The sequence below is a fragment of the Oncorhynchus clarkii genome, chromosome 7, assembly GCF_045791955.1.
Source record: "Oncorhynchus clarkii lewisi isolate Uvic-CL-2024 chromosome 7, UVic_Ocla_1.0, whole genome shotgun sequence".
Taxonomy (NCBI): Eukaryota; Metazoa; Chordata; class Actinopteri; order Salmoniformes; family Salmonidae; genus Oncorhynchus; species Oncorhynchus clarkii.
In genome coordinates this window covers 44915141-44927737 of record NC_092153.1, presented here as the reverse complement: position 1 = coordinate 44927737, position 12597 = coordinate 44915141, and the positions used below count along the sequence as shown (strand labels likewise).

Sequence of the window (12597 nt, the reverse complement as noted above, 5' to 3'; positions counted from 1 at the left end):
TGACATCAATACTGCCAGATCTCATGTAAGGTACCATTTTAATATTATAACATTTTCTGTTATGCTTTGGTTTAGTTTGCTTTAGCAGTAATAACTTCTATACGATGCTACTTTCTAAATTGAGAAGCAGTGGATCTGAACAGGATATTGTGTTCTGAGACAATATGTTGTTAGAATCACAACAACACATGGTAGACACTAGACAGCAACTTATGGCATTTCCGTAGATTGTTCCTAATTTCTTTATAGTGCTGCTGGTGTTGCGGTTGTGAGAACAGTTGATGGTAACACTTGAGTTCATTGATAATATCACTGGTTTTAGCATCAATGATCACTTGTGTTCTTCAATATTGTGCCATTAAATCACTCTTTTGTGTTCTCAAAATATATGTAATGTTACAAGTTTCCCTTAAAATAAAATTACTATATCATTTAAATTATGTAAACGTATTTGAAAATGAATGCTTTGGCACTGTAATGGTACACAAAATGACGGTAGCCCAGTTCAGGTCACACTCCAAGCAGTCCTACATTGCATATCGCATGATTGTAGCAATCACTCTGTGCCGAGCGGTATTGCGTTCTGATTTTGTCAGAACACAATGCAGTGGATGCGGCACCGTTTCCATTAAGTTATTTGCAGTAAGATTATTTTTTGGCTTGGCTGGGATTCTGCTCAAGTTCAGGAAACAAAGTATTTAATTCAAAAAATAAATGTTAACTTAAAAATACCGTGAAAACGAAAATATAGATAAAACCCAATAATTCAACCTTCGTACTATTGCACTTCTGTAACTGTAGCCATTGTGAGGCTGCCATCATCATTACACTGCCCCCTGCTGGAGATTTATTAAAAATGTACAGTAAAACAACAACGTGCTGGCAAAGAAACTTAATTAACCATTCTGTAGCATGGAGACTGGACTGTGGGACACATTACTGGACCATGCGGTGGAGAGGACGTCTCTGCTACAGTATCATAGTGAGATGCATAGTGTGGAAACTAAAAAAATAACATACATTAACACACCCCACTCAAGTTAAGGAAACTATAGTTTATTATTTCACAAACATAAGAGATCTTACACAATAATCACAAGTAAAAGTATGTATGTATCTAAAATAAATAGCACTAAAAGATGATGATGTTCTGGGGAAGTGGGAAACAAATATTCAATACAGTGCTGTATTACAATATTCAGACAGCGTTAGTAAAACAATAAATGTTCAAGTGCGCAAGAGATTTTTTTGTGATGTGCAACAGTCAAATGGCTGACATTTCACAGATGCTCATAATACAGGAAAGTTCTCAGAATAACTCTGTACCGCACACTTAATTACAATTAGATGAAACTGAAACACCTCAAAACAAGATTACTACGTAGTTCCATGATGAGACAAAAGAAGTCTCAATACACCAAAACAAATATTCTACACCAAACCATCTGCTGTGCCCATTCATGCCCAAAGCCTGGAGCAAGCCCTCAAGTAAGAAGTGCAAACCAAAGTAGACCATAGTCCTTTTACTGGACTGGTAAACCTATTCAGGTTGCTCCTCTCTCGATTGTTCCAGACCGGCTGGCCCCTAGTGTCAGAGGTGCATCTGACACGTCTGTATTAGTCAGGGATGGACAGGTCATAGGTCACTCCAGATAACTGTCCAGAGTAAGACAGGTGGAGATCTTGGGAGGAGCTGGTCGGGAAACCTTTTTTCTCTTTGCCGTCATCATGAGCGGGCGAATATCTGACAAAGGAGACTGGTGTGGGTGGCCGAATTAAGGAAAATGGCATTCCATAACAAATGGCATTTTCCTGTTCTCCCTGATTGTTTCCTATGAGATTAGTTACAGTAATGTATAACAGACATTTATCAATAGACATCATAGAGGATATACTACAGTCACAATATGTACTTCAAAACCTGAATTGTACGGTTTAAGAAAAGGATACAGGTTGGAAGAATTTGGTTCTCCCTCCAAGTCCATCATAACCACTTCTGACCTGGAATATGAGATAGTCATACATTTTGTTATTTCATTGACAGGAACAAGACAGGGAAGCAAGGGCAATTGTGGGTCATGTTTTGGAAGTCATTAGGTGGAATGCACTGTACTTCACTGTAATTGAGGGTGTGAAAATGTGGAACAGAAAAACACCAGAACAATCATACAGTAACTGTAGTGTTGTGAGGGAAAGAGAATAGAGTCAGGTTACTTACAGCTCCCAGTTTACTCCTCTGGGGGTCCAGCATGCTGCCAAAGGTCTTCTTCCTGAACAGAATGGAGTTACGGAAGAATGTACCCATTGGCACCTCCTCCTCTCTGGCCTGGGAGAATTCATAAACACAGAAGCTTATGGCATGCCATGCACACTAAAGTACAACACGTCTAGCTTTAAAATGTATCCAAAGCAATGTGGTCATCACAAAGTCAGTACACGTGGTGCATGTGTTAAGTGAACCCTTGGAAGTGGTAAAATACCTTGCTTCCAAACGAGGCGCTGTCACGGTGTTTGGTTGGCGAGGACGACAACCTGAGAAAGAAAGAACAAAAGATAAATATGATCAATACTTCAGAAACGTTTAACAAATAAGTGTCAGGAGCATGTGTCCCTCGTCAATGACACACTGTAGAGGGAGACTCACGTGGCTGGATCCAGACGCATCTTTTTGGATGGGACCTGTGACGCCCTCTTATCCACCAGGTCAGGTGTGGTGATGTCAAAGGTCATGTTAAGGTCAATGTCCTCACTGTTGGCAGGCTGGTGGAGACGGGGCTGTTGCAGCTGCACTGGGGCAGGGCTGAAAGACAAGGGGGAAAGACCCCAATCAGTGACTAACACCAGATCTACCAAGAAGGTATCTATATACTAAGTAGCACGCGCTGTGTAGAAATCGATTGGTGAAGTGACAAACCTCTCAAAGACTAGTCGGCTCAAGGCTTCGTTAGTGCGGGTTGGTGTGCTCAGGGTCTTTTGAAGAATCTCAACTTTTTTCTTCAGACTCTAACAGTGTTAAAAAGTAGTGGAATAGTAAACTCAGATTTTCAAATACATTAGTATTTTTAATTACCCAAATATAACATAGCTTTGCAAATTGCACAGTGCTCATAATTTACAGAATTGAGGGCTCCTTACAGTGATCTCTTTGTCTGCGTTGGTCAAGTCATTTTGGACAGCTTTCATGTCATCATTGGTCCTGTTCATCTCCATTGTGGCTTTCTGCAACTACAGAGATATGAGAAACTGTGTCAGTCTCAGATTGGAAATAGGTGAGACATCCCACATTAGCACAGAACAATTCAATGAATGTGTTTCTAAAAAATATATATATATTTTTACATGTATTACCTTGTTGTTTGAAGCAAACACCTCCCTTTTGAGCTTTTCAGACATTTCATTTGAATATCTGAGGCTCCCTTTTAGGTTCTCATATTCTCTGCAAAGGATAATAGGAATTACTTGATAAATATCCTTACAAAACACTGTTGCCCTGACAATGTAAACTGAGAATGCAAAACATTAAGAACACATGCTCTTTCCATGACAGACTGACCAGGTGAAAGCTATGATTCCTTATTGATATCACTTAAATCAGTGTAGATGAAGGGGAGGAGCCAGGTTAAAGAAGGGTTTTTAAGCCTTGAGACAACTAAGGCATGGATTGTGTATGTGTGCCATTCAGAGGGTGAATGGGCAAGACAAAACATTTAAGTGCCTTTGAACGGGGTATGGTAGCAGGTGCCAGACGCAAGAACTGCAACGCTGCTGTGTTTTTCATGCTCAACAGTTTCCTGTGTGTATGAAGAATGGTCCAACCCAAAGGACATCCAGCTAACTTGACACAACTATGGGAAGCATTGGAGTCAACATGGGCCAGCATCCCTGTGGAACGCTTGACACCTTGTAGAGTCCATTCCCTGATGAATTGAGGCTGTTCAGAGGGCAAGGGAGGGATGCAACTTGATATTAGGAAGGCGTTCCTAATGTTTGCTATACTCAGTGTATAATGTAAATGTTTGACATTCCTTACTTCTTGAGAGAGATGCAGTAGATGGAGAGCTCCTCCATGGCAGCCTGGCCAACACCCATGTCACTGATCATGGATTCCACCTCAGCCCTCTGACCCTGTAACACCACATCCAGACTGGGAAGGACAAGGGGACACACACACACACACGTAAAATATTCAAGCCAGCACAGTATGGTTTGGGTTGGCACAAAAGTCAGAAAATTGTTATTGTGCGAGTCTGTGGGCTACCTCTCATATGTTTTCATTTTGGTCCTGAGTCGTCGGGCCTCCTCCTTAGCAGCCTGAGTCTCACTCTGCTGGTTCTCCAGGTATTTCATCTGTTTCTGAAAGTTCCAAAACCCTCAAAATGTTAGAGAGATGTCAGGTAGAAAGGAGCATGTAAATACATTTGGCTTTATGTTTGACAACTTAACATCCTACCCTGAGAACTGAGCAGAGCATATCTTTCTCGCCAATCTCCTTCCTAACAATGTCCAGGTCTTTCTTCTGCCTGTCCACAGTCTCCTTCAAGCCCTCTACCATCTTCAGTCTGTCCCTCCAGTCTCTCTCTGAGGATAGAAATACAAGTCAATGTTTCAGCTGTCCAAATGGCAAAAACAGTTACACCATCATAATGACACGTGGTCTATCAAAGCAAGCATCAGTTATGTTCACTGGCCTCTTACCTTTGGTACTTAAAACAGCTTTCATTCTATCGAGCTCGTTCTGCAGAAGAAAAAATGAAACACTGAATAAGCGACATCATACAATAATATCCCAAATTCACACACCATGACAATGTTCTATTCAATGTTGCCACAACGTGAGTCAAGATGGTAGTCCTCCTGGTGTAGGCCTACCTGCAAACACTCTGGATCCGCAGAGGATCCCTCTCCTTCACCACCAATGTCAAAGAACAACTTGTTGATAATGTGTCTGGTGCTAACCTGAGGGGAGAGTCCAGACAAAGATGAACATGTAGAAAAAGTATTTGTAGGGTTATTTTGAGATGAATGGGATTGATGTAACGTGTACAGAATGAAACACCAGTGTTCAGAAGGGTGTCAGCAGTATAGCAAGTTAGTCCTACCTGTTTTCTACATTGTGGACATGTCTTGTTGGGGGCAGTCTGAAACCACTGAAGAAGACTGTAAGCAGAGGAAAGAGTGAAAAGTTACACACAACTGACATTTAACAATAGCTAGACTATTAAATGTGGCTAGGGCCACAAGTACTGGCTAGTCAAACTATTTCCTTAATGTAGAGACTGATTCATCTGACAGTCATTGGTAACTCACCATTCATAGTGGAAGGTGTGCCCACAGTGGATGGCAGCCACATCTCTGGAGTGATCGAAGAAATCTGAACAGATGGTACAGTAGGCACGAATAGGCATTTTTGAAGACCACCCTGTCAAGAAAAAAGCAAGTTATCATTTTTGTGTTCAACATAGTCATGTTTGCTGGTTCTAATGTTGATATCAGCTACCAGTAGCTAAATTGCTAGCTAGCTAGCTTTGCTATTATTGCCAATAGTTATCTAACCAATAGTTAGCAACCTAGCTAGCTCGCGTTAGCCAACTAGATAGCTGTTAACCCTCATTGTCACCTACGATACAGCAGGCTGTGTTGCATACATTCGCCCGTATTTACCTTAAAGCTATCGAGTATTTGTTACATTAACGTATATTATTCATTGCAGTTCGAATAACTATGAAATCCTGTTTACGCCTAGCTAGCACGCACAACACTCGCGCGGCGCAGTTCGAACGTAAAAGTCCCCGCCCCTTGCGTGTACGTAATCATCCAAATGGTACGTTCAGATATCTTCCTGTCTGCTTTCTTTCAGTCTGAGTTCTGCCGTAAAAGAGATTGCTCTGAGATAAACCGTGGCATTCTTTCAACCCTGAAATAGTGTTAACCGCAACACAAATAGCGAGCTAAACCCGCCGAAAATAGGAACGAATCTGTGGCAATCAAGGCCATGCAAACCACCGTGAAGTGAAAATATAAGCATTCGGGATGCTAGCGAAAATGTGGAGAAAATACTTAATTCCACAAGATTCAATGATAATGAATACGCCTCAGTTGTTTCGCTACGACGATTCTGTTGCAAAACGTTTCTTGAACTGAACGAAACGGGGAGGGACATACCTGAATTTGTCGAAAATAAACTCGTTTCTGTTGCAAAACGAAACTGTGTACTAATGATTGCACCCCTGTACCTTCTCTGTCAGAAAATGATGTGCTAGCCAGCCCAAGCGAGTGGTATTATTTTACACAGTGACAGTCAACGGTTAACGTTACAACATTCAATATGCATTTTAACTCGACTCGAAGAAATTAGAGGTAGCTATTTTGTGTAACGTTACACGCAGGAAAATTCTTCAGCTTCTTAACTATTCTATTTAGCTGCATAATCTAGCAGCTAAATTATGTCCATAACTAACTCAAGATAGACCACGGCCTGTCGTTTCCAATGTGAACAAATGTGTAATAGTGGGCAGAACAAGCAAGGAGAGGGGCAGAGCCTAGCAGGATCTAGCGAGATTGGAATCTAGCACTTTTTGGAAACTTTGACTGAGTAAAGTCGACAAAAGGGTCCACTCTGCTCGTAACAGATTTGAATTTTGGAAACAAAACTGTATTGAGATCACATGTTTCATCAATGAGAACATTTGAAGAATGTAGCAAGGCCAAAGTTCCATCATTTCCCACTGCCGGCAACTGGGCTTCCTCTCACCACCATATTTGGTAGTGAGTGGAAACGCCAATCGGATGCTTCACATTTATACATCTGGAGAACAATGACAGATATTTCTATCTGTTTTCCGTCTCAGCAGATCAGGAACAGCTCAAAGAAGTTCAGCTCAAGTTGTTAACATTGTGGTTTTACATTATTGCCATAGAGAATGATAGAGGCCTCTAGTGGCCGAAAGGCTGTCTTAGCATTGGCGCCGCAGCGCCATTGAGCGCTTCCACCATTTTAATGTAGTCAACAGTGTGTAATTTCCAACTTCATTGGCTGATCCCTCCTGGTGACCCTGTTGGAGTCATGTCCAACTGGGTCATCAGGAGGGATCTGCCAATCGTGAAGAAGAAAACGTATTCCCTAAAATGGAGATAGGCTCAATGGCATTGCTCATGCTGTCACATACACCACAATGGCACAGGTACAATGATGAGGCCTCTTTCCATCTCTATGACCATAGCCATTGACTGAAGAGTGTTGTACCAGTCATATTTCCCTTTTATTTTTTTTATCATGATAGCAACATAGTCACACAGAAAAACTGTCAGCGTATCATACTCAGTCCATCTGTAAATAGCCCACCCAATCTACCTACCTCATCCCCATATTGTTTTTATTTACTTTTCTGCTCTTTTGCACACCAGTATCTCTACTTGCACATCATCATCTGCTCATTTATCACTCCAGTATTAATCTGCTAAATTGTAATTACTTCACTCCTATGGCCTATTTATTGCCTACCTCCTCACGCCATTTGCGCACACTGTAAATAGACTTTCTTTTTTTCTATTGTGTTTTTAACTGTACGCTTGTTTATTCCATGTGTAACTCTGTGTTGTTGTTTGTGTCGCACTGTTTTGCTTTATCTTGGCCAGGTCGCAGTTGTAAATGAGAACTTGTTCTCAACTAGCTTACCTGGCTAAATAAAGGTAAAATAAACAAATTCATAATACACACCATTCATGATCTTTATCTGGAATGACTGTTTTCAGTGTCGTAGTCAAAGCACAGTTGAAACAGCTCAGTTCTCTGTCCTTCCAGCAAGATCCATAAACTGAATTCACTTATACTTTATTACACTTTTACTAATTTCCTTTTTTCCCCTGTAGATTTCACTATTTCATCAATTGACATTTGTAAGTAATAGTACAGTGTCGTGGAAATTACCACCAGGGACACCTAAAGTAATCAGCAAGCTGGAGAGGTCATAGTCAAACTTAGATGCATAAAGTGCAGGTCTGAAGTGAGCTCTGCCGAGGAAGTCCCATTAGTTATCTCACAGTATATACTTCTTACACAGACAAGTTATATTTGCATGATTTTAGCTTATTCATTATTCATAATTGATTAATCGTTAACGTTTGGTTCATGCATGTAACCAACCAATACCTCACGAGGCCTCTTCTCTCCAAGCTGAGACCTTGAAACTGAGACACCCCTTTTGGTTCTCAAGACAATGTTCTGAGCGTACTGCCAAATTGCAGATACTGATAGTGAGGATTCCTCCCAGGCACGATCAATCAGTCACTTGCATGAACCCAGTCAAATTGGTTATTAGAAAAGCACAGACATACAATTGTCCTTCACAACAGTATAACAGACCAATCAATATTTAACCCAGGGTTTGCTGTTAGTTAAGCCATATATGCTCCCCCTGTATTCACTTTTTTTATGAGAATGGGTTTATGTCAAGATTCACTGTATTAAAAACATCTAATCTCCACAGGTGCTGGCCAGGAGAGTGTTTGTTCATGTACAGTCTTTTGAGGACCTGACTGCTGACAGTGAGGTGACTACTGAGATCGAAACTGAAAGAGACTCTGTGCTTTGGGAGTCAAGACCGTCTGTAAAGGAGGAGGCTCTGTGTCTGGGGGCTGAGGAGGAGACCCAGAAGGAGCAGCAGCATAAGGTGGAGGTAGAGGAGGAGGTGTGCCCAGAAAGCAGGATTAAGGAAGAGGATGTGTGCAGTGAGGCCTGTCGTAGCCACAGGAAACATGTTTGTACTGAGCGAGGCAGGCAAGCCCATCTACTCACGCTACGGCACAAAGGAGGCCCTCTCCAGCACCATGGGGGTCATGATGGTGCCTGGTCTTCGTTGTGAAGGCAGACAACAGTATCATTTGCTCCATTCACGCAGGTGAGTAGAAGATTTGGGGAGTATCTCTGTGGAGTGGAAAATTAGAGTTAGAGGGTAAAGTAGCTTTGTCATAGTTTTTGTCAGTGAAACATAGTGAACAACTATAAAGTAGGCTATGCAATTCAAATCTCAGTCAGTAAGATATGCCATATTGCAAAATAACAATCTGACTGTACTGTACTGTAGATGTGTTATTGCCCTCTCATTCAAATCTTCTGTTCAAGACGGTTACAGAGTGGTGTTCCTTCGCAAAACTCCTCTGGTCCTGGTGGGCGTTTCCCAGACCTGTCAGTCAGATAGAGAGCTGACGCGTGAGCTGTAGTACATATACTACCAGATCGTCTGCCTGCTCAACCTCACCCAGCTCAACCACATCTTCCAGCACAAGCAGAACTATGACCTGGGCCGCCTACTGACAGTCTCCGAGCATCTCACGGACAACCTGCTGCGTCTGTTGGACCGTGACCCGGGCCTGCTCGTCAGCACTGTCACTTGCCTCCCCCTTGCCAGCTCCACCAGCGACTTGGTCTCCTCCAGGCTGCCAAGACCAAGAACCTGGTCTTCTCCATCCTCCTGGCTGGGGACTGCCTGGTCACCCTGGTACGCAAGAAGGACCAGTACCTGCACCATATGGACCTGCACCTGCTCTTCAACCTGGTGGGCGTCCTCTTTCCACGAGGGTGAAGGCTGGACGCCCATCTGCCACCCTAAGTTCAGCACTGCTGGCTTCTTCCACACCCACATCTCTTACCTGGAGCCGGCCTCTGACCTTTGCCTCATCCTGGTGTCCGCCGACCGGGAGGAATTCTTTAACCTTTTTGATTGCAAGCACCGCTTCCTGGAGTGGCTGAGCCAACGCACTGCCTACAAGGCCTTGAAGGAGACACTGAAGTTCCCCAGCTACTCTGTCAACCAGGTCGGCATCCCAGAGCTCAGGCACTTTCTGTACAAGTCCAAGACCTCTGGAATCTACACAAGGTGAGTATGGACGATTTATGTAATGTACAACAGGGGTTCCCAAAGTTTTTCACTCAGGCCCTCCTTTCAAGTATTGGGGAACATCCCACGCCCCCCCTGCGTTCCATGTCTATTTCTATTAGCACAAGCACTTTTCATGGTACAAACTGTTCACACCCCTCATGTTGGTGAATATATTTGTTTCAGCTTTAAAGCTTTCCTGCAATTCTACACATTTTTGTCATGGGGTGCAGAGCAAATGTAGCAGTTTTAAAGCTAATTTTCTTGCAATTCTATACATTTTGCCATGTCTAATGTGTGATATTTAAGTGACTCAAACATTATTCTATGGGCTAAAAAACCCAGCTAAAAATGTTAGCCGACATGGACTAGTTGATGTGGACATTTCTGACAAGTTATAAATAGCTCTCTATGGCTGACATGACAAGAGGAAAACACTACCCAATTTTGAAATTGCCCCTTGTGCATTCTACTATTAAAACTTTCAAGACTAAGTTGAAAGCCGGACTGAGTTCCTTTAAAAAATAAACAATAATATAATTTTTGGGGGAACCACAGTTTGGGAGCCACTGGTGTACACCATCACGGCTTATACGGTTTATAGTCCTTGATAACCGTCTTACCTCTTTTTTTCCCCATTCTGTTTCTGTGTCTTCCACCAGCCCTGAGCTGCCCCTGCTATACCAATCTGTAGAGGAGCAGGAGAGGCTGATGGGATTGTACCAGTACCTCCAAAGCCACTTGCACCACCCGACACGCCCCCTGCGCTCCACCTACCGCTGTGGAGAGACTGAGAACATGCTGGCCTGGGTAAGCATAGTACACTGGTTTTATACCATTGCAGCTGATCTTGAAATGCACAGTCTTGCAGTGTAGAAGGAAGATGTTTGTCCATGCGGCTCTCTTCAGGGGATATCTGTAGTACCATGGTTATTAATCTCTCCTCTAAACCCTCTTCCATTACCCTACCTCTCCGTCAGGTGACAAGTGGCATTGAGCTCTACCGCTGTTTCAGTCCCCTGGGGACCAAGGCCGTGGCCGCTGTTAATAAGCTGCTGGAGTGGATCAAGAGGGAGGACGACTGCCTCTTTGTCCTCAGTCCCCTGACATACTGAGCCCACAGCTGACCTAGCTACAGTACTAAGAAACCCTGGCCCTCTAAACCTGCTGCCTCGTGACCTTGAAGACGGATGGACACTATTGTAGGTCATGGATGTAATGCCAACAAATCATCATGCATCACTTTTGTGCATATGCAGTCTGTTTGCTCTTTGCAGATTATTCAGTCTATGGTCATCAGGGGGTAAAATTAGGTAATCACAATGAGGGTAAAGCTATGTTTTATCAAACAGAATTTCATGATTTTAATTGGTGGTTGACTTATGGGAATTGAGAGATATGCAGCAGTCATTTCTATTAATAACAATGCTGAAATCTGTGATGGGTGTCCCAATTGCTATAAGATGATGATTATTTGAAACTGTAATAGACCTGTCATTAATTTGCCATATGTTAATAATTATAATGTGCCCTGCCAACGTATCGCCACGGTCCGTGCCATGGTAAAACGTGCGCTCCTGTAGATCTGAAATAATTGCATAGTGAACGTTTTATCCAGGTGAGCCAGCCAACCAGAAAAACAAGGTGAAGCAATTCAGGCATTATTGAAAGTCAGGACAATCCTTGTCCTGGAAGAAACATAATGTGTATAGTTGAGAAAAAAGATTAAGCAAGCAGTAGGGATTTATACTTAAATGTGGAGTGGAGCTTTAGCTATAGTTACGTGATCACAACGTGCCCGGGTACCTTCAAAATTATTCAGCAATCATAATTTATTCGAAAAACAGTTTCCATCATTTGTTGCAATTATGTCAGTTGTGCAGAGGTGAGGACGGAGTCAAGCGCAGGACACAGAATTGAGTAAAATAACGTACTTTAAAAAAGTAAAATATATCAGCCAACATAATCCACGCAGGGATAGTCACGCATAAAACATAATGGGAACCAGAGGGTTAAATAGGGAAATAATAATAACTTAATGGGAACCAGGTGTGTACACTCAAGACATAACAAATGGAAAAATAAACATGGATCGGTGGCAGCTAGAAACCACCGAACGTCGCCCGAACAAGGAGAGGCACCAACTTCAGCGGAAGTCGTGACAAATTAAGAAAGCCAGACAAAATAAGAATCCACCCGTTGAGCAGATAAAAATGACGCTGTTTAGAACAGTTCTCTTATAGTTGCCGTTTCCATTACACGTCCTAATGTTGTTGTTTTTTGCGACTTGCTTTTGTCAAATACACGTGGGTCAATGGAAACATGCCTTCTATTGTCAAAAGAGTCCGTAATGGTTAGCCCATTAATTGATGAAACCAAGAAAGATTAATCTCACTTTCTGGCTGTAATGCAGTTAGCCCCATGCACTCTACTTACAGTACTGTATATGCACCTACTTTAAACACATACTTCTATTAATTCCACTATTTTGTTTATCTGCATACTCCCAGGGGAAAAGTCTCCCATGATTACAGTTGTGTTGCTCAGATGAGTTATTTTAATTATTATTTGTGTCTTTATTTGTTGCTTGGGTTTTGGATGAAGGATTTCACTGTCAAAGGTGATCTGCTTGGGAAAGTATCTTGTGGTATAGTGGGCTAAAGCTGAATGAGAGCATGCAGGTCATGCAAAATAATGTTATCAGGTATATGCTGAATGTCCC

General features: G+C 42.3%; 1 protein-coding gene and 1 pseudogene across 2 annotated transcripts; one reads left to right on the top strand and one right to left on the bottom strand.

The window, feature by feature from the left end:
- Nucleotides 1-1040: 1040 nt before the first annotated feature.
- LOC139414265 (TRAF-interacting protein) lies at nucleotides 1041-6140 on the bottom strand. Of its 2 annotated transcripts, none has more exons than XM_071162166.1 (16): nucleotides 5662-6140; nucleotides 5308-5419; nucleotides 5100-5157; nucleotides 4870-4956; nucleotides 4696-4735; nucleotides 4451-4578; nucleotides 4259-4353; nucleotides 4031-4144; nucleotides 3349-3436; nucleotides 3136-3225; nucleotides 2915-3003; nucleotides 2645-2800; nucleotides 2481-2532; nucleotides 2219-2326; nucleotides 1951-2001; nucleotides 1041-1757 (listed from the first exon to the last, which is right to left on the bottom strand). In XM_071162166.1, the coding sequence occupies exons 2-16, from the start codon at nucleotides 5403-5405 to the stop codon at nucleotides 1644-1646; spliced, it is 1368 nt and encodes a 455-aa protein (XP_071018267.1). In that variant the 5' UTR covers nucleotides 5406-5419; nucleotides 5662-6140; the 3' UTR covers nucleotides 1041-1643. The 2 variants fall into 2 exon arrangements, with proteins under 2 accessions (XP_071018267.1, XP_071018268.1); XM_071162167.1 differs by having other exon boundaries at nucleotides 5618-5738.
- A 1032-nt stretch (nucleotides 6141-7172) lies between these two features.
- LOC139412601 (protein SAND-like) lies at nucleotides 7173-11978 on the top strand (annotated as a pseudogene).
- Nucleotides 11979-12597: the final 619 nt, after the last annotated feature.